Source organism: Pistacia vera, unplaced genomic scaffold (genome assembly GCF_008641045.1).
Source record: "Pistacia vera cultivar Batoury unplaced genomic scaffold, PisVer_v2 Contig806, whole genome shotgun sequence".
Classification (NCBI taxonomy): Eukaryota; Viridiplantae; Streptophyta; class Magnoliopsida; order Sapindales; family Anacardiaceae; genus Pistacia; species Pistacia vera.
This window is the reverse complement of record NW_022196675.1, coordinates 2,281-23,767: the sequence shown is the minus strand read 5'-3', so window position 1 is coordinate 23,767 and position 21,487 is coordinate 2,281. Positions and strand designations below refer to the sequence as shown.

The following is a 21,487-nucleotide window of genomic DNA, read 5'->3' as shown; positions in this document are numbered from 1 at the left end:
GCAACCATGGGGATGAGTGTTTGCCCAATACCATTGCATGCAATACTGGCATGTGATATATTAAGAGATAGATGGGCACTCAACATTAGTTAAGCTTTAACAAGGCATTAATTGCTTGTAATAAAGCGAAATGATTAAATTGGGAGGACAAGCGTGAATTACTGTTTTACCCTCTGTGACTTGGCCGATCATAGGAATATAGGATCCTAAATATGGCATGCCTGACTTGAGCATCAAAGGGTTAATGCCAATAGCACCTCCACTGGCCCCTTTGACCTGTGTTTGTGTTTGTGTTCGCAAGAGAGATTTGGCTCGTGACATTGGCATGAAGGCTCCTAGGATTGGTGTGCTTGACATCCAAGAATTATTGGTTTTTAACTATTGTGCATGCTCAATGTGGCAGTTATGATGTAACCGTCTTATCCAAGTTGTTGTGCAACAATTTGATCATAATTGTCTCAACATATTTTCCTTTAACTGCTCTTGCTTGCCATAATTCAATTGTAGTGGGGTAGTTTGGGTAGTTTTGGTTGTGTTTGGTAGAGTATTTAGAATAATATTTTAGAAAAAAAATTGAGTTGGATTGTTATTACAACAATAAGATTTGAATTTGAAAATATGTTTGATAAATTTTTGAAAAACATTTTCCAAAAATATTATTTACTGCTTCAACTAATTTTTTCCCTTGGGCCTCTTTAGTTTTACTTGGGCTTTTGCTTTTTAGGCTTTACTGTTAGACTTGTGGATTCATGACCCATTAACTTAGAGCCTTTTTATCTTCATTAAACAATTTTTAAAGGAGTGGAGCTATTATTGGCATCCCACCCACTAGTTAACTAAGAAAGCCTTGGCTCCGTTTGATTAGTGATTTATAATAGCATTACACTAAAATTGAACAGAAAGAAACAACCATATTCATCCAAGGTCTACCGATATAGATCCAATCTTGCAGAGCATCCCGTTAAAAGTCGTTAAATATATAAAGTAAACTCCAGCATATGTTCGTTTTGAAAAAGAAAAAAAAAAAAAAAAAAAACAGATAAAGTGATAAACAAAATTTTCAACTCTTTAAATTTCTTACGCATGAATCCAGCAACAGAGCATCACAATCCTTGGGGTATCGTGGCACAAGGCAGATTGGACAAAAATTAGAGGTTCTCTAACAAATTTAAAATTAGAAAAAAGATACAAGTGGGGACAGATTATCATAAACCAAACCGGCCACTTTTGACTTTGCCCATTTATTCCAAATTCATGGTGGGTCAGTCCGTCACAGATAGGCAATCACAATTCACATCGATATTCTTTTGCATTGCCAAATCTCTAGGCTAATTGAAACCTGACTACACCCCAACCTCCACCAAAATCTCTTTAATCATAATAAAAATAGGGATTAAAGGTCAACGACACATCTCCTAATTAAAGAAATGAACATTCCTCTGTGGCTATTGACCGCAACCCATATTCCCATAAAAATAATTGGAATAAATTAAAGCAAGATCCACCACCATATATATTAAAAGCAAAATTCCATCTGATCTGAGAGTTGAGTATAAGAGCATTAAGAAATAAAATAATTATAGAAAAAAACCCACTACTTGTGTTTGCAAGATTCAACTCCCACAAAATCAAACAATTTCTACGCTTTCCTATTTCTTTTTCCTTTTTAACAAAGTCTTCAACAAAAAGAGAGAAACCAGAAACAAGGAATCCTATATTGGTTTTTTTAAACAGCGCTAGGTAACCTAATAATCAATCTTCTTTCTTTCTTGAAGACAAAGCCCAGCATCTTCGTTGACTATCTGAGCACGGTAGTGATTGCTTCATCTACTCCAATTTCCCACTTTTGGAGGGGTTGTGATTCAATTTTCAAATTTCTCATCTTGGCCCTTTGATGAGTTGACTAAGACGATTCCAACACCATAGCAGCAGGCGCATCATGTATTGCCACAGAGTGATTGTGATCACCTTCGTATGTCACAATCAGCATCATTGGATCGTCAAGTGCGCGTTCTACATGTTTACGTGCTGGGCATCCTCTAACACTACTACATTTGTAATATCCCCTGAAATCGTATGAACAAACGAACAATTAAACTCAGGACTGAGTTATTGACTCACTTTAACAAAAAAAATTGAGTTAACTCAGCTTGCAGAAAAAAAGTCAAAATTCATCTGCCCCACAAAGGGCCTAGGACCATGACAACTGCGAATGACTCTGGACAAAAACAATTAATGCTGAATGGCATCATTCGTTGTATGGGAGTTCTAGTAAAAAACGATTATATCTAAAAAAACGATAAGAGCAAGGAAGCAGAGGACGTGATCAAACGGTTCAAAACACACACATACCTTGGATGAGGGGAACCTTTGATGGGTTTCTGGCCATACTTTCTCCAAGAGAAATCATCAGGTGGAATATCAGCCATCTTGGAGCTAATCGCAGGGACTCTAACAACTCTCTTAACCCTTGATTTCCTGCTTAATTAATTCATATAAAACATAACATCAAATCAGATGAATCAACATTTATTGAGAAAAAAAAGAACACAATGAAACAAATAAAGGATTAAGATGACTGACCTTTTCTTGGAGCAATGGCAGCGGCCAGAAGATGAACCACACTTTAGAGCAGCATCATCCATGGAATTGCACTTCCTTTTAAGTGAAGACGAAGATAAAGGCGGCTTACCAACTGATGAAACATGTGAAGGAGTAGTGAATTGAAATCCAGAGGAAAAAGAAGGCTGTATGCTATCAGTATCCCCAGTAAGCGAGGAAATGAAAGAAGTTGAAGGTGAAAAATTGATAGTAGTTGGCGCATCACTTCTCTCTGTATACACAGTCTTGGTCACCGCCACAGAAGGAGTCTTATGAATCTGATGTGGGTGGTGATTATGAGGTAAAGGAGGCAAACGATGAATTGGTGTAGGACAATAGACCTTAAAAGCAGAACCTTGTTCGTTTGATTGATGATTAATAGATAGAACAGACGGCCCCGGTTCTGGAACTTGTTTTTGTTCTTTCTGAGGAATAACAGGTGGAGGACTCAAAGGTGCTCTTCTGAATCTAGCGTGGCCAGTCCTTGGTCGATCCAGTAAAGAAATAACTCTCTTAAAATTGTTAACAGCCACTTCGGCAGCAACCTTGATTTCTTTGTCAGGTTCAAGACTTGAAGAAGAGGAGGCTTCTGGAAAATGTTGTTCGGGGACTTGATTTCGAGACAATAATCTGATGAACTCACCAATGCTCTGCATACCAGCAGATGCAGCTTCCCGTACAGCACTCTCTTCCATTCGGGTTGATGCTGCAAAACTATCAGCGCAACCATAACCCATCATAAGCTCCACAGCCATTTCTTTTAACACCATGCACTGAAAATAGCAAAAGGGTATATTTGAATCTTTATAGTTACAGGCAGGGCTTGTTTTACAAGGAGAAGAAAAAATGATGATGAAAGAAAGCAAAAGAAGAGAAATTAAAAAATTAAAAAAATAAAAAGTAAAAGAAAGAACGCTAAAGATGATGAGAAAAAGAGGGGGTCTTATTGGATTCGAGTCAAACTGATGCCCTCTAGCAATTCGCAAGGCATCAAAATGACTGACCTGTCGCTTGTGAACATCCTGCCGTCAAACTTATTTGCCAGTAATAACCATCCACGTGGTCTATTTTGTCAAGATGTTGACTACATCTTTGATGTGGGGTAAAGTAAACGGGATAAACCGGTTGGAGAGCGTGTAAAATTATGAGAGATAAAGGTCAAAAGGCCGTTGCGTTAATGACTGGGTAAAATGGGGAGAGAGAAATACAGAGGTTAGTTGGGGACAGTGAGGTAGAGTTGACCTTTAACAGCTTTTAATGCAAAAGTCATTGAGTGAAGAGGTGGGGTTATGGGTCCAGGAGTTCCTCCTTTACCGGACACCGGAAGCTCCGTCAAACTCTCACCCCACAAGTCACATGGGATTCTTTTCTTTTCTTTATTTTGTATTGACCCCACACCACTAAACCTTTGATCAATTTCCTACCGTTGATATCACTTTTTAGTTTTTATGATAAAATATTTTTAATGAATACGCTGAATCCGGCTTTAGTAGTCCACACTATGCGTAGACCTCTTGCTGGATGCTTCCAATTGGACCTTGAAAAAGATGCCAACAACTGGACATCTACCTGTATATTAAATAATAACAATTTTACGGTTATAAAAACACTTTCATACAAAATAACGTGACAATTGATATGACATTGTCATATAATTGGTCACGTTATCAAAATTAAATTAATTAAATTATTCTTTTATTAAATTCATTTTATTGTGCAGAAAATCTCAAGAAGATAATTTTATAAAATATATTTAGATTGACTCAATTTAAAAGGAATATATTCAAATTGGTTTAGATTCCCATTAAGGTAGTCGAAGATCATGCAACTTACTAATTCTACGTATTTGAATCTTATATTAACTCTATCATGTAAATGGGTGCTATATAAACTCATCACAACTTATTTTTTGGAGAGACAAGACAATTATTTTAGGAAAAGATTTATCATTTGTAATTCTCATTCAATAAGAGAAATAGTAGACGTAGGCTCAAGATTTAAACTTGTCAAACCAGTTTAAAAATTACCTCTTATTATTATTTGTATTTTCTCTTTAATTATTCAATTGTTGATTTTCATTAAATCACGCACACATCCATTCCGCTTCCGGCAGGGTCAACCGGAATTCTCTGGTTAGTGCAGATTTTTGTATCAACATTTTGGCGCTAGAAAGAAGATTTAAACACTTTGAGCTCTCTCTATTTTCTGACAGTTTTTTTTTTTTTTTTCCATCTTCCAATCGCAAAAAAATCAGCCATAGCTACAATCCATGTCACCAAATTAAACTTTGGAATCAAAGCTACTGATAGATGGAGAGTATTGAGCATTATAAAGTATGAGTCTGGTAGAGTGGTAAACATAAGACTTGTAGATATTCGAGTAAGCTTTCCAACGGTTCAAGAATCATCCAACTCTGAGGTCTGCAACTCAAGTTATTGTCAAGATATTGAAGTCTATCTTAGATCGCGCGGTCAGATCTCTCAGATCGCACACCCAGATCTCCATGCTTTCTGATTGAGCTATGCTCTCAGATCAAACTTCAATACTTTCTGATCAAGCTATGCTCTCAGATCAAACTCTCAATACTTTATTATCAGACTGCAGCCTATGAGTATGGCAGAGTGGCAAACATAAAACTTGTAGATATTCGAGTAAGCTTTCCAACGGTTCAAGAATCATCCAACTTTGAGGTCTACAACTCAAATTATTGTCAAGATATTGAAGTTTATCTTAGATCACGCAGTCAGATCTCTCAGATCGCGCACCCAAATCCTCAGCTTTAGATTGCGCACCCAGATCTCCATGCGTTCTGATTGAGCTATGCTCTCAGATCAAACTCTCAATACTTTCTGATCAAGCTATGCGCTCATATGAAGTTCTCCATACTTTCTAATCGAGCTATGCTCTCATATGAAGTTCTTCATGCTTTCTGATCGAGCTATGCTCTCAGATCAAGCTCTCTATGCTTTCTGATCAAGCTATGCCCTTAGATCAAGCTTTCCATGCTTTCTGAGCGAGTTATACTCTCATATCAAGTTCTCCATATTTTCTGATCGAGCCATGCTCTCATTTCGATCGAGCTATGCTCTCAGATCAAGTTCTCTATGCTTTTCGATCGAGCTGTTCTCTCAGATCAAGCTCTCCATGCTTTCCGATCGAGCTGTGCTCTAAGATCAAACTCTTCATGCTCTCAGATCGAGCTGTGCTCTTAAAACAAGCTCTCCATGCTTTTTCGATAGAGTTATGCAAGCTCTTCATGCTTTCCGATCAAGCTGTGCTCTCAGATCAAGCTCTCCATGCTTTCCGATCGAGCTGTGCTTTCAAATCAAGCTCTTCGTGTTTTCCGATGGAGCTGTGCTCTAAGATCAAGCTTCCGTGCTTTCCGATCAAACTCTTTGCGCTATTAGATCGAGCTATTTATGCTCTCTAATTGAGCTCTTTATGTTCTCAAATCGAGCACTTCATGCTCTATTATCGAACCCTTTATGTTCTTAGATCAAGCGCTTCATGCTCTCTGATTGAGCTCGTAAGCTCGCTCATTCACTTGGGATCACGTGTTCAAGATCTCTCAGATCGTGCTATGCATAATTCAAACTTTTTAGTTCGAGACTGCAGCCTATAGTGCGATAGCCATCCAGATCAAAGACATGAGTTTTTTAAGCGCGATTACGCACTCCAAAAACTAGGGGGCTATTGTTGTGCAGAAAATTCGGAGAGTATAATTCTCCATTAGGAGAGAAAATATTTAGATTGGCTCAATTTGGAAGGAGGATATTCAAATTGACTTAGATTCCAACTAAGGTAGCCGAAGATCATGCAACTTCCTAATTCTATGTATTTAAATCTTACCTCAACTCTATCATGTAATTAGGTGCTATATAAACTAATCACAACTTGTTTTCTGGGGAGGCAGGGCAATTATTTTAGGAAAATATTTATTATTTATAATTCTCATTCAATAATAGAAACAGTGGACGCAGGTCAAAATTCAAACCTGCCGAACCACTTTAAAAATTGTCTATTGTCATTACTTGTATTTTCTCTTTAATTATTCAATTATTGATTTTCATTAAATTACGCGCACATCCATTCTGGTTCTAACAAGGTTAATCGGAATTCTCTAGTTGGTGCAGATTTCTATATCAAGTTATCAACACACTTATTTTTATTTCTATTGAGGAATAATTAAACGTTCCTATTCTTCTTTCTTTGTTTATAGGAATTTCACTTATATATTTCTACGTTTATATATTTGGATTATTTTTCAAACATTTTAACAACATTTCAAAATTATTTTAAGAAGGTAAAGTGAGAATGCAGAAGGTGACGTGGTAATTTAGACCTCCAACATCTCCACATTAAAATAATAATAATAATAATGAACAAAAACTTCGAGCGGCTAAAAGTCTAAAAGATGCTTACAGTAATATTTGACCAACAATTTATTATTGCTTTTGTTGACATCATCAACTCTTGTTTTCTTATCGAAACTATGAGACATAGTTTGCTTACACGCCAAACCCCTATTTTTTGTTACGTTCTGCATTAGATTGGATTTTAATAGATGATTATGTTTAACATATTAGTTGACGATGATCTGGTAAATACAGAAATCCTTAATATAGTCTTAACCACAATGAATAAAAAATATTCAGTAATGTCAACAGTAGGTTTTATGAATGTAGAACCGAGAACCTAATGGTAATTTTGAACTATTTAGATTTTGCTTCTGTTTCTATTTAGAGGGATTGATAATGGATTCATCTATTCAAATTTTGAAAGCCGGTCTTTTTGAGATATAGCATTGAATTATTCTACTGACCCTAATTACATTTCATTGAATTACTTTGGACTAAGAATGGAATTATTTTGACATGGAAAACTTGAATTCCAAAAATCAAGGCTAAATTATCTCTGATGCATTTTGTCGGCTGATTTAGAAAAAAATAAAAAATTTTAAATTAGAATCTCTTGATTTCTGGTGTTTTTGTTTTTATTTTCCTTTAAAAAGAATATATTAATTATGGTAGGTAGGTAGTGTAATTAGATGGAGAAGTTCAACTAGAACACTTATACAACATGCATGGATCTAGGGTTAGCCTCAAAACCAGGTCAGCAAATGTCTTGGTTGTGAACGTTTTTCTTTATCTTTATCTATTTGCTTCCTTCTTTTGTTGACTATTCACATTTTTTCCCTTTTTAATAATCTTTCGCTTTCTTCTTGGCTCAACTCAAAAGACACCGACTGCTGAAATCCCATAACTTTCCCATGTAAAATAAATTTAGAACACTATTGAGTAAGGCTTGTAAACAAAGTTATACTAATCCAAGCAACACAAGGATTTGGTGGCTAAATTCTTTTTGCAAGACAGATCTGTTTGCAAGAAACTTCAAAGAAAGTCCAAAGGATATTCAGAGAGTATTGTATTCAAATTCAATGCTCGTCCTATTACTCGGAAGCAATCAAAGTCTAAATAAAATAAAAAAAGCATTTTCACATGGATGAAATGAAACTCGTGACCAATTTATAGGTTTGACGGGAACGTAAGTCTAATATGATATTCAAAACAAAAGAATGAGTTTCGTGGTGAAGTGTCCGATCCTGCTCGCACGTCAAATGTTTTCCACAGGTTTTCTACCTAACGCGTTGCTTGTCAAGTTGTGACAAATTGAAATTTGAAAATATAAGTTATTTCCATGGTTTGGACTTTTGATATTATGTAGTTGACTTTGTTGTCATCATTTCTTTGATTGCTTTTGACAATTTATGACTTGTATATTAAACAATAACTTTTTACCTGTGGACTAGTAGTGTGAACTTGGTTCTTACTTACTACCCAAGACAAGTTTATACTCGTTTATGGAGAGTTGACGTGTGTAGTGTAGTTTAAGCTTTATAAGTTTCAAACTATACATTGATAAAACGAGTCACATAATATAAGTACATTTTTGTTCTATAATGCGACTATTTGTGCTTCTTTATTCAAAAAGAGGTTGGGGGTTTAGGGAGGGTTGAATGTTAAGTTACTTCAAAAGATTGCTCAATTCCTGTAGGCTTTTGATTGCTTATAGCCGTGAGTTAGTTGTGATTATTTACAGCCAAATTAACTCTATTCACAGCGCCCATATTTCATATTATTTTTATTAAAATTATTAGCAAGGACAAAAAACAATCTTCATTTGGTTTTGGGTCATTTATCATGTTCTTTTCAATAGCAGAAATTTGAATCAGAAAATCATCACATTAGAAACACAGTTTTCATGACTAACGCATGTATATCTTTATTTTGCTCTGGACCCTTGCTCTTACGAGTCTTCAATTTTCACAGATTTTTTACATCACTCCAGTTTTGACAGTGCTTCTTATAAAAGCCATATTATCTTGTTACCACTCTTTAGATCTCTCTGGTTCCTTACTGGTTACCAAGGATCAAATTCATCAGAAGCCTCTCTAAATTACTTCTATTAACATATTCAACGAAGAACCAATTTTGAAATTGTGACATCCGAGTCCATGATCACAACTAAATCTTCAAAACATGAAAAACTAAGTAATTAATATATCATATACATATGTTTAAGTCTTAACATTAATCACAATTAGTAAACTGCATAATTCCTCCCTGATGCCTGATTCTGTTCCCCTCATTAAACTAGGTTGACATCGAAGTTAGAATACTTTTTGCTTATTTTCTTTCTTCTCACATACCTCCTTATTTCGTCAATTCATGCTTCAATACAATGTAGAGAGATATGGGAGCAGAAGAGGTTCGTACTGAGATATATGGTATATTTGGTTACAATGTGGTGACAATTATTTTAATTTTATAAATTCAATGCTTAGTGACATCTGACATCTTGCTTTTGCGATGAATGGTTCCATCCATTTTTAATCTTTTCGAGCTTACACAACTAAGTTTTACTTTGGAAATTTTTGAGCCCAGGATCAAAATGTATTTACTTCCGACGTTTAATATGTGACAGTAATATTAATTATTTGTTTGTGTTTCAGATAGAATCGTAAAAAGTTCATACTGATTTTAGTGAGTTACTTAGTCCTCATTTTCTGATAGTTGTATGAGTGTAATTAGGTGGTGTGGTGCGGGAACTGGAAAAACTTGTAAATTACGAGCTTATATATTCCGGAGGAAGTGTTTTGTTTCAAATAAAAATACTTACAAGGACGGGCTCACGTTCATTCTTCCACAATCATGTAAACACTGTAAACTAAACCAGTGGGCTTGTTATGTATTTTGGCTGAGCCTGACCCAAAATCACTGTTCTCAGAGAGCCCAAGACTTAATTCGATTATGTGAGATCTTCTTTAGTCCTGGGCTCTTGGATAATTGACTATATTAGGCCCAGTATTTTTTGCCTCATTTACAAATTTAAGCTGATGAAATTATTCAGTCAAGAGCAATAGAAAAGCCGCCTACAAATGATTGTTGCCAGCATTGAATACCCTGTAAAAGAGTAAAGGAATCTAACGTGGGCTTGAGTCTCCCAGACATTATTAGGATGGCCAGAGAGGATGATTAAATTTAGCGTTCAAAAGAGTAGAGCATTTATTTCCATCATATTCATACAGAATCTCACATTTCAAGCAGATTTATCAGTTCAAGAAAGAGGGTAGGTTATGAGTACCCGGTAGGCCTGAGCCGCCTGGCCGGTCACACGTAATACTAATGTCCCATTTATGACGATTAATTTTATAATAAATTATTATCTAAAAAAGGAGTAATTAAAAGTTTTAGACTTTTAGCTGGCTTAGGGAGAGAGGTAAAGTCTCAGAATATATATTAGAATTAAACAGGCAAGATTCAATTAATCTTTTTGTACAAGATACCATCTTCGTATTGAAGAAAAGAATTCCAGTTTGACTTTCTTGATTTTTAACTGACATTTGAGATCTGAATTGGTAAACAGATGTTGAGATATTGGGTGAGGATTCAATCAACATCATATACCAGCTTTAAAGACGTGGGGGAGATCTCTTCTTCAGCAAATTGATAACAGGTATGGATTCTAATTAAGATCCAATCTCTGTCATTCGTATGCATGTTCGCGTTGTATTGATAGATTATACCAGCTCCCCAAGATACGTATTACGTGCCATTAATATTAGCCTTTAATGTCGTTTAGTCGGCAGCCCAGTTGATGATCAAGTATGAATGGTTGATGGGCGCTTAAACTGTCAATCACAAGTGGGTCATAGTGCCACCAATATAGAACAAAAGGTGGGACCCAAAGCAACAACAAAGAAAGTAATTTAAGTAACAAGTTGTGAAAAGATGGTCCCTATTTTCACTTTCCCACACTACCCAACTCAGAAGAAAACAATTCAGAATCTCGAGGCTCTTCTTTTAGAAGTGCATAAGCAAATAGAAAAGATGAGAATGGAAAGAAGAAAGGAACAAATCCACGTATGCACAAGCTTTTGGATCCTTAATATTCCATGAAGAATGGTGCTTGTTTCACCATCACATGGGAGCAAAGAGCCCCAACACCCAATTGAAGAGATAAGAGATTCATGTTTTGGAGTTAATTGGACACCACACAAAATATAAATTCACAAGACGGTTCAGGTTACGTATTGGGCCACTATTTTTTGAAGAGTAAAGCAAATCACATGTTATATTTCCTGTACATAAATGATTGGAGATGGAGATATCATATCATAAACAATATATGGGATAACAGAAATAATCCTTTTATCTTATATACATGGATCATGGTGCAATTGCAACTTATCTAGATAACTTATGCAAGCCTATTGCAAACCAAAATAGTTGAAAATCATGCAAAAATGAATTATCATAAAATTGTAAATGTGTCGGGTAATTAGATGCCTAAAAGGATATACTATTTTATTTATCAAAGATATATCCTATTCCTTTCTCATGTCTTCTTACACGATAAAACTCGTCTAAAATGATAAGCACTGCCGTTCAACAACTGATGAAGAAAAGAAATCCCAAGCAATTACACCTAAAATATCTTATCTTCCTACTAAGACTTGTATGATTGTTATTTAATGGAACGGAACGTTGTTATCACCATCTAATTGTTGTTATCATATATGAGTCTGAAATTACATCACGCTTTTTGTCGTTGAACTCATCAATTGTAATAATTAAAGATTCCATCTTATGGGTTATGGCCCATTGCATTTGCGCCTCTTATTCAAATGAGTTCTTGTCATCATTGTTATTTCTTTTATAGTGCTCCTTGAATATAGAATCTTCAAATAAGAAACTCAATTATTATTAAGTAAATAATGTCAATCATGTTAGTTACAATTACTGATTGAAATGAAAAAGAAAAAGAAAAATAGAAAAATGCAATTGCTAAAGGTATTAAGAGAACTCATTCATTGGTAAATTACATAAATATCTTTGGTGTCATCCATCTCCTTTATTGTGATTGGCTTGTTGATCCTGGTATCACCATCAACCAATTTAATTTTAGATCATTTGTTTAACAGTATAACAAAAGTTTTGTTGTTTGAATTTATATAGCGTGGTCACAGCATATATGATTCATTTGGTCAAGAGTGAGAACGTATTTAAGTGTAATAAGTAAATGAAAATAAAATAAAATCTTGTATGAGGATAGGCACATTTTAATTCAAATTTTTTTAAAAATATAAAAAAGAAAAAGTCGTATGGTAGGTGGTGAGCAATATGGACAGCGAAAGGGGACGAAATAATTGATGCAAAAAACAATTTCTCTTCCAACTTCGGGTGCTTGTGGGTCCTACTTCAAAGACAAAAACGCCAGTCACAGTCACTGTCTTTCATTCATTTAAGCTACCTTGCACCTAGCAAAGACAATCGCCTTCTAGAAAGAGAAACGTTTTTACTGAACGAAGCCGCGCGTGAGGACCACCCTCGATTTATTTACAACCGTTCCACTACTCTTTGCTCCAGCCTATCATGTCTCATCCACATGTCCAAGACTTATTTGATATCTCTAATTTAATTCTTCATTGATTGATAAAAATCCATTTTAATTAAATTTTATTTCTATCTTTGTCTGCTCTCATTAATTTTATTCACTCATTTTCCATTATAAAAACTATTCTCCACCTCCTTTCCATCAACAGCTCTCAAAACAACTCCCAAAACACTACTGTGGACTGCAAATAACCAAGATGGGTTTGCATAGATCGTCGATAACTATGGCCACCTTCTTGTTATTTTTATTTACTTTATCATCGGCCTTAGACATGTCGATCATCTCCTACGACCAAAGCCATGCCTCAAAATCTAGCTGGAGGACCGATGATGAAGTTATGGCTATATACGAAACATGGCTTGTAAAGCATGGGAAAGCATACAACGGTTTGGGTGAAAAAGAAAAGAGGTTTGAGATTTTTAAGGATAATTTGAGGTTTATTGATGAACATAATTCGGAGAACCGGACCTACAAGGTTGGGTTGAACCGGTTTGCTGACTTGACAAACGAGGAGTATCGGTCCAAGTACCTGGGAGCAAGGACTGGCTTTAGGAAGAACTCCTTGAAGTCAAAGGTTAGTGATCGTTATCAGCCACGTGTCGGCGAGGAGTTGCCGGATTCCGTTGATTGGAGGAAGAAGGGCGCCGTCGTTGAGGTTAAAGATCAAGGAAGCTGTGGTGAGTTATTATAATTATCATCAAATGTTTAAAATCGTTTTCAGTTTAAATTGATTATCGTATATTATTTTGATTTAAGTTTTAACGAGAAAGATGATAAAGGGTAATTTTGGAATTCAGACATGTTTTGAAATCTGTCATCGGCTAAGCAAAGGAAGTATCAAATTAAGTTGACTTTTATGTCCTCTTAACTCTTAATTATTCCTGTATATTATTATTGTCCAGAAATTGAATCTAAGTTTGATTATGGGAGAATATATTATGTTTAAAGAGTGGAACACAGTAGGGAAAGTGCCAATAGACAACCTGAACTTCCACTGTTGCTAAGACAACTTTGTCCCTATCAATTGTCACGGATTTCTGGCTTTTTTTCCGATAGAGTTGGATTAATCGAGATTTGAGCTTTTTGTCCATTTTTTTTTTTTTTAATTGGTGATAAAGGAGGATCTATCTTGAAAAAAAAAAATATTTTATCTGACAAAATAAACATCATGGAGAAGAATCTGGTTAGGTTTAAAGGGGAAAGTTAAAGCTTGTAGGATTGGTAGTCGATTGCACATAGCTGCAATCTGGTTCATATTCACAGAACCTACAGTAAGTATTTATTGTATACAGGCCATATCCATACACTTTCGGCGTAGAGAGAGGGCCTACAGGACTTGGCAGCTTTCAGCCTTTCACAGCTGTACGTGGCCGGTCCTTTCACTTGCACCTGGATCATGCCAACAAACTATGCATATTCCAATTGTTTTATTTGATTACTGATATTGAATGGTCTTATAGATTTACTATCAAATACAAAATTAAAATATACAATCACTAATGGATATCCAAACAATACTTATATGAATCTCCGCCTATTTTAAAATTATTTATTTTCTGATTTCCTACAAAATAAAAATTCTGGGTAAAGTTAAGTACAAGTATTGTTCTATATTGAAGCTTAATGATTAATTTTTAATTATTAGTTGTTGATAAAATATTAGATTACGTATATAAGATCAGCAGTTGACTAGAAGAGAATATTGATTATATCTGCTTGGAATGCAGGGAGTTGCTGGGCATTTTCAACAATTGCAGCCGTGGAAGGTATAAACAAGATAGTTACAGGTGACCTTATCTCTCTATCTGAGCAGGAGTTAGTGGACTGTGATACATCATATAATGAAGGATGTAATGGTGGTCTGATGGACTACGCCTTTGAGTTCATAATTAACAATGGTGGTATTGACACCGAAGAGGATTATCCCTACATGGCTGTTGATGGCAGATGTGACACATACCGGGTAAGTAAATTGTTTTGCTTTCAAGAAGGAAATACTAATTAGAGACTACTTCTCACCCTGTATTTTTTGCTTTATGCAGAAAAATGCCAAGGTTGTTACGATTGATAATTACGAAGATGTTCCTGAAAATAATGAGAAAGCTTTGCAAAAGGCAGTTGCAAATCAACCAGTGAGTGTTGCCATTGAAGCAGGTGGCCGGGAATTCCAGTTCTATGATTCGGTAAATTTTATCTCTTTGTAATAAATTATCTTTTATTTTTCTTGGCAGAAAGATATAGGATATTGATAGTTTTAAATTTGTTAGAAATAAATAACTCTGACAAGCTCTGGTGAGAGCGAATATTGTGAGAATGTGCAGAGTTTGATGGCTTCGAAACACGAAGATTATGCTAGACGTTGAACTATGTTATCTCTGATTTGTTTGTATTGTATGAATTATTAAGTATTTTTTTTGTCTCAAACTGGCAGGGTGTATTTAGTGGAAGATGTGGGACGGCGCTTGACCATGGTGTTACTGCCGTTGGATATGGCACAGATAATGGAGTTGATTACTGGCTTGTGAAAAATTCATGGGGCAAAAGCTGGGGAGAATCAGGCTACATCAAGATGGAGCGTAACTTGCTTGGCACTGCCACAGGGAAATGTGGAATTGCCGTTGAGGCCTCTTATCCAATCAAGACAGGCCAAAATCCCCCAAACCCTGGACCATCTCCTCCATCTCCCATTAAACCACCAACTGTTTGTGACAGTTATTACAGCTGCCCTGAGAGCAACACCTGCTGCTGTGTCTATGAATACGGGAACTATTGCTTTGCATGGGGATGCTGCCCACTTGAGTCCGCCACTTGCTGTGATGACCATTACAGCTGCTGCCCTCATGACTATCCTGTCTGTAACGTTCGTTCAGGGACTTGCTTGACGGTAAGACCAACTAAACCTTACTATGTTGTGTTCTTAGTTATTCTCTGTGTTGAGCATTGACATATTTTTATTTCTCTTCTTACATTTTCAACCATTGTTGAGTAACTTAGATCTGTCTCTCTTATACCCCCCTAGAAATATTCATTTTCCTCCTATATAATACTTATTAAATCTTTCTGCAACAGAGCAAGAACAACCCACTGGGAGTGAAGGCAATGAGGCGTACTCCTGCCGTACCTAATTGGGCTCATGGAAGTGAAGGCAAAAAGGACAGTGCTTAAGCAGAGACTATACTGTTAAGCAGTTGATGACAGAAGGGTGGCCGAACAATCAAGATCAGTGCTTGAATTTGGCTTCTTGGTTTATCATACTGCATACAGTCATTTCAACTATAATTTGTCTGCCAGAAGCAGAAGTGGAAGGTCTATAAAAGATTATTATGAATGCTGATTGTGTACATAACTTATCTGAATTGCACTGAACAACAAACGGTTATATTGTTGTCATTTGTCAATTTGCAGTACCTCTGTAAATTCGGTAATTCATTCGGCAGTAGCTTTATAATACCTTATCTAAATGTTCTCCATGGATTTCTTGATATCTCGATCCCTCATTGATTAGTTGCTTCTATTAAGAAAAATATCTCCTAGCATTGATGCCAAATTTGCTTAGATTCTTTCTAGGGGGGTCTAAATTCTTATTGGGTGCTCGATGGTAGTCCACTAATTAAAGTTATTTAGGCCGTGGCAATCCATTCGAAGCCCTGTTAACAGTAACAACGGAAGTGTTTCCAATGCTCTACGCCTCTGCCTAAGTTGGCTAAGCTCCCACATCTTATTTTGGCCACTCGTCAGGTTGTTTTAGATCAGAGTGCTTTTTTTTAATTGAAAGTAAAATCTATTTAGCCCCGCTAATTATCTCATTTGATTTAATTTATGTCAAATTGTCTCTGCCGGGGCATATGTTATTGGGTTAGGCTATATCAATTTAAACTTTGTGACATTAATTGTCCTGTTAACTCCAAATATTGGATCAAGATACATGAAAAGTCATATAATTTTCTGTCACATTTTAATTCAACTTTGGAAGATATTAGTGCCTCGACCCACATAAAATATTGAAATTCCAACAGAGTTGGGTCTTAGTACACAGTCCTATCAGAAGGGAGATGAAGTATAAATAAACCCCAGAATTTGATTTGAATGTTCTTTTAACAATAATCTTTTGGCTAGTTCTTACTTATATCATAAAGGCATCGTTTGTTGTGAATTAATGATGCTTGGCACTTTCTAATTTTCTTGTTAAGAATATACCAATTATACCAAAAGTCAATAGTCATAATTATATAACAATTAAAAGTTGTGCTTATCAGAAAGATCTGACGAGGCACTGCTCAAGAAAAAAAATCTGGATTTAAACAGAGGATGACAGGATTTAGTGCATGATAGGTGCATCACATTTACTGGCTTCGTGTTGTCAATTTCCAAATATTCTCTGAATCTCTGTAAATCATGCCTTCGTCTAGTAGTTGTTTTAATTAATTGGTTTATCAATCCAATGCCTGGATGTTGTAGTTCCCGTCTTTATCCCAGTTTACTCTGGTACAGGGGCTGTCCCCGATTCCTTATTATTTTTCAAAGAAAAACCTCTTATATGTAATATTGAATATTGTTGATTTGATAACATTATTATTGTGGAAATATTCTTGAATTTCGAATCGAAAAACTTTGTTGATTATAATATTGGAAAGATATTATCCCTTTTGAAGTATTTAAATTTTGATAGTGGCCAATAAAAGAGCTTCCATACAGAGGTTGTCTTTTCTTTTTTATTGATCTAGTTGGTTTTTATACAGAGGTAACAATAGCTTTCTTTTACTTCTTTGTTTCATCACAAAAATGGATAGGTTTTGACATTTGCAAATTGCCAGCAGAAGAGTCCAAGTAGTACCAAATACATTCATTAAAATCTCCGTCTAAAAATCTGTAATCCATCGATTTAAAAGCAGTCAGCTACTTGAAGTAAAACATGCATCTAAGCATCATAAAATTGCCCGGAAAGTTTTTAGTACATGCCAATTGTATGCAGGAGTTATTGACTACTACTGATCTGATGATATTACAAGCTGAGAAGAAGGAAGAAATCAATGATCAATAATCCTCTGAATTAATTGATTTTATTTGAGTCTAGAGGGGGTTACAATAATATGACCTTATCTAAGCAAATGGGGTCACTTGAATGTCTCATAATACAATCACAACTCGTTTTCTTAGAAAAATTAAAAATCTAAAAGTTGGAGGTTGGGACCATGCAATTTGTCGGAGGCTGGAAACCAAATGTCGCATTCAACAATTTGATTTTTAATTATCTTTCTGTCATATGGGTTTCTGGGGACCATTAATTGTATTATGGAGGAGTCTAGTACCCCAAGGGATGGACAGAGACCATTGGAGTCCACTTAATGACCGGAACCCTTTGTCTTAACTATAAAATGAATCTTGATTATGAAAGCTGCCTCAATAAGTACGGTTTTAATAATAGTTTCAAGTACAAATGTTGTTTCATTTCATACCACAGCCTTGCTGTGTTACATAGACAGTGTCACATGAATCAACTCCTATTCATGTTTAAAATCGTTATCATCTTTATTATCTCCCCGCTATTGCACATGGTTCGTACCCAAAATGATTACCAGGCTAATCCAAATGCATTCAGTTGTCCCTTAAGTTTTATTGCAGATGTTGAAGTTTATTTCAATATAAAACAAAAGAAAAAGAACATGTTACATAATTCTAAGATTACATTAAGAAAAGCACAATGGTGCAGAAGAAAAGGATTATGCCTGGAAGTAGCCAATCCTTCTCTTCATGACCATAAATAATACAAATTGGCATGCTTATCCTGATTAATTTATGTTTAGAGCACTTTCTCCCTCCCTCAGAGATTCAAATCCTAATTCCACCATCTCCTTCACCTCTAAATGAGTGTTTATATATACCGGCTTCCGTTCTTGACCATCTATTTGACATGAGGACTCTACTTTTCTATCAGCAACTTGGAGTTCACTTAATACAGCACTGTTATCAACCTTAACTTTCTGACACATAGCACTAATGCTGTTGCGGTTGTTGATGAGGGCTGTGGCAGGAGATTCATTGATGTTATTGGATGGGAACACAGAAGGTAACTTGGATAGCAGAGCTCCAAGACTGCAAGACATGGTAGGCAAAAGAGGAGGTATTGACCAAATAGGAGCTCCAGCAATGCCATTTTGAGGGCTGTTCCACCCAAAGTTCATTGACTTAATTGGGAAATCTTGAGGAATTTCATTGAACAATCTTTTTGCTCCGGATAGCTGCTGCTTTTCATCAGCTAAGAAAGCCGTTTCCTGGCTTTCACTCATCTGAGTATTGGGTTTGATGATGTATGGAAAATGGATAGGTAGGTATGGCCTTTGTATGGCGAAGACACCTGGAATGCTCTGTAGATAGCTGAATTTCCTCTGTACGTTGATAACCAGGCTGAGATCTTCCAAAACCTATAGAACATATCAATCATTCGATTTTATGCCAAAAAAAAAAAAAAAAAAGCACAAAATATGCAGTGAAAAGAAGTACCTTATCAAATGAACCCAGTTGAATAATGCCTTCTCTCACAGAAATAACGGCAATTGTCTGCATAATAAAAGAAATGTATGATATGATCTTGTTTACTCAAATTGCGTAATTCTACACAAATGTCTCTTCTACAGTTCTATAAGGATGCAGAAAAGCAAACCTGGATGCCGGAATTAAACTGAATTTCCCAAGCCTTTGGTTGCTGAATTACAAGTCAAAATCATGACAAAGTTAGGATAGGTGGAAAAGGTTTACACTTCACACATGCATTCATTTTCCTTCAACAGAAATTTTGTATTTTGTCTCTTACAGGCTCAATAGACGCATTCCAGGAGGAGACGAAGCTAGGATCATGTTCTTTTATGGCTTCTGTATAAACCCATTTGTGACTGTTATCTGCTGCAATTTTCCCCACTAATCTGCAACAAAGCAGAACACACATTGAGTATTTAACTTCTCCAATACTCTTCGTATTTTCATTTTCCTTAGTTTAAACAATTGGAATATAAAATAGAGTATTAATCTCACCCTTCTCCGTAGTTATAAACCTCATGAGACATTTTGAAGAAGACATCAACTCCAAACCTTCCCTTTATGTAGCCACATCCCGCACGCTCACATTCATAGAAATCACAGAACCCATCTTCCCATACAAGAATCCTGAAACAAAATTCAACTTATAAACTCAAACAAAGAACAAATGGGAATTGAGTTTTTTGCAGTTCTTATGAATTACCAATTTCTTTTATTGCCTTTTGAACGATCAAGAGCACTTCCTCCATAATCCCACCTGCATCATAGCAATGTGATCTACAGACAATGAGTACACTTGAATTCGGACATAAGAAAACAAATGAACTTTTTTGGATTTAGCAGTTGACAATCACATTATTTTAGTTTTCTTACTTCGGAGGTGGGTAATTACGAGGCAATATCCTCCAAAAGACAGCATACACCCACTTTGAGGAATTAGAGGAATCAGAAGTTGAACATAGGCTTCTCAGTGTCTGCTGCAAGAGACAGTTAAGCATGGGAAGTCCACCTTCCATTGACACACAAAGAATTAGAAAAAGAGAGAGAATTGAGTATGAGCCACCACTAGACAAAGATTCCTAGTTCAAATAGCTATTAAAAAAGAAAAAAAGAGGAACAAACAGAGCAATTGCCAATTGCCCATTCCCAAGCGCACACAGTGAAGTGTATCAAAGACGCTCCTAACTTAATTCAGTGCTACATTGACCTTTTCAGGCAGTTTTGTGTAGGGGCCCTTACATTTATGAATCAATAACCACGTTAAATGACTATTTCACCCAAGAACCATTTCGATTGACCATTTTCACCCGTTGATTTACAGATCTTTGATATGCGTTTTTTTGCAGGGGGGGCGGGGCATGCCATTTCTTTGGCAGACAGCCTCTCCTAGTTTTTACTTTGAACCTTCCTTTTTGTTCTGTACGAGTCCTCCAACAGGTCAATGGAAAACCCAGTAACAACTCTGCAGTTACTGAATTACCTTCCCCATTAAAATAATCAAGATAGATTGGCAAATATATCTCACAACTTTCTCTCACAAATATGGATTACCTTCCCCATTAAAAGAATCAAGATAGATTGACAAACATATCTCACAACTTTCTTTCACAAATATTGACGTAACAATTCATAATTGATCAATTTATATTTAATTAGGTGAAGCTTATTATAAACTAATTAATTATAAACTGACACATAACGTTTATAAGAGAAAGTTAATAAGAAAAATTTATAAGTGTAATATTACTACTAATAAAAAGGGCTGGCTCACTAATTTGCAATCGTAATAAAGAGGATTACCATGATAGACGTCAAAGAAGAGCAGCATACTTCAACGAAATATCTGATGAGTACACGTCGACAAAATGGAAGGAATGACTACCAGTCGGAGTGCATATTTAACCTTGAGTTGGCTGTTTCAGAATTTCCAAGAAACTTAGTAGTAAAATAACATAAGAACTTTAACCATCAGTGGAACACAGGCCTGGAAAAAAAAATCTTCAATTCGGAGAGCATAAGGCATATTTTAAGTAGCTTTCACTAGCAATTGATGTCACCATATCAATTTGTCTGTAGTTGCAGTAGCTCTGGTCCTCAAAGGAACTAGCATTATACAGGTTCAATCATAGTTCACCTAACTTGGTGTTAACATTAATATTCTCTTAAATCACATCATTGTTATACAGATGTGTGATCTCATAGGCCATAGCTGGCTGATGCTGCCCCATTCATTCCTACAGTGAACAAAGTTACAATTTAAATGGTCAAAATTTAAGTTTAGCAGTTATCCAACCCCATAAATGGCAACAGTTCACTTAAAAGAATTTACCTTCATCCAGAAAGCATAAATTGCTTAACCAAAGGAAATGAGTGTGAATAGTTAAAAACATGATGG

The 21,487-nt window shown here is 35.7% G+C and overlaps 3 protein-coding genes across 3 annotated transcripts; 1 reads left to right on the top strand and 2 right to left on the bottom strand.

Moving 5' to 3' along the window:
* Positions 1-1,489: 1,489 nt before the first annotated feature.
* Positions 1,490-3,522, bottom strand: LOC116117403 (probable WRKY transcription factor 7). The gene is made up of 3 exons (XM_031403443.1): positions 2,584-3,522; positions 2,353-2,478; positions 1,490-2,066 (listed from the first exon to the last, which is right to left on the bottom strand). The coding sequence occupies exons 1-3, from the start codon at positions 3,369-3,371 to the stop codon at positions 1,904-1,906; spliced, it is 1,077 nt and encodes a 358-aa protein (XP_031259303.1). The 5' UTR covers positions 3,372-3,522; the 3' UTR covers positions 1,490-1,903.
* Positions 3,523-12,718: 9,196 nt separating this feature from the next.
* On the top strand, positions 12,719-16,040 carry LOC116117399 (cysteine proteinase RD21A-like). Its single transcript, XM_031403440.1, has 5 exons — positions 12,719-13,235; positions 14,286-14,521; positions 14,601-14,741; positions 14,990-15,442; positions 15,628-16,040. The coding sequence occupies exons 1-5, from the start codon at positions 12,755-12,757 to the stop codon at positions 15,721-15,723; spliced, it is 1,407 nt and encodes a 468-aa protein (XP_031259300.1). The 5' UTR covers positions 12,719-12,754; the 3' UTR covers positions 15,724-16,040.
* A 2,139-nt stretch (positions 16,041-18,179) lies between these two features.
* LOC116117404 lies at positions 18,180-20,305 on the bottom strand. The gene is made up of 7 exons (XM_031403444.1): positions 19,966-20,305; positions 19,796-19,849; positions 19,588-19,719; positions 19,370-19,478; positions 19,220-19,261; positions 19,060-19,116; positions 18,180-18,980 (listed from the first exon to the last, which is right to left on the bottom strand). Exons 1-7 carry the CDS (start codon positions 20,106-20,108, stop codon positions 18,348-18,350), a joined length of 1,170 nt encoding a protein of 389 aa, XP_031259304.1. The 5' UTR covers positions 20,109-20,305; the 3' UTR covers positions 18,180-18,347.
* Positions 20,306-21,487: the final 1,182 nt, after the last annotated feature.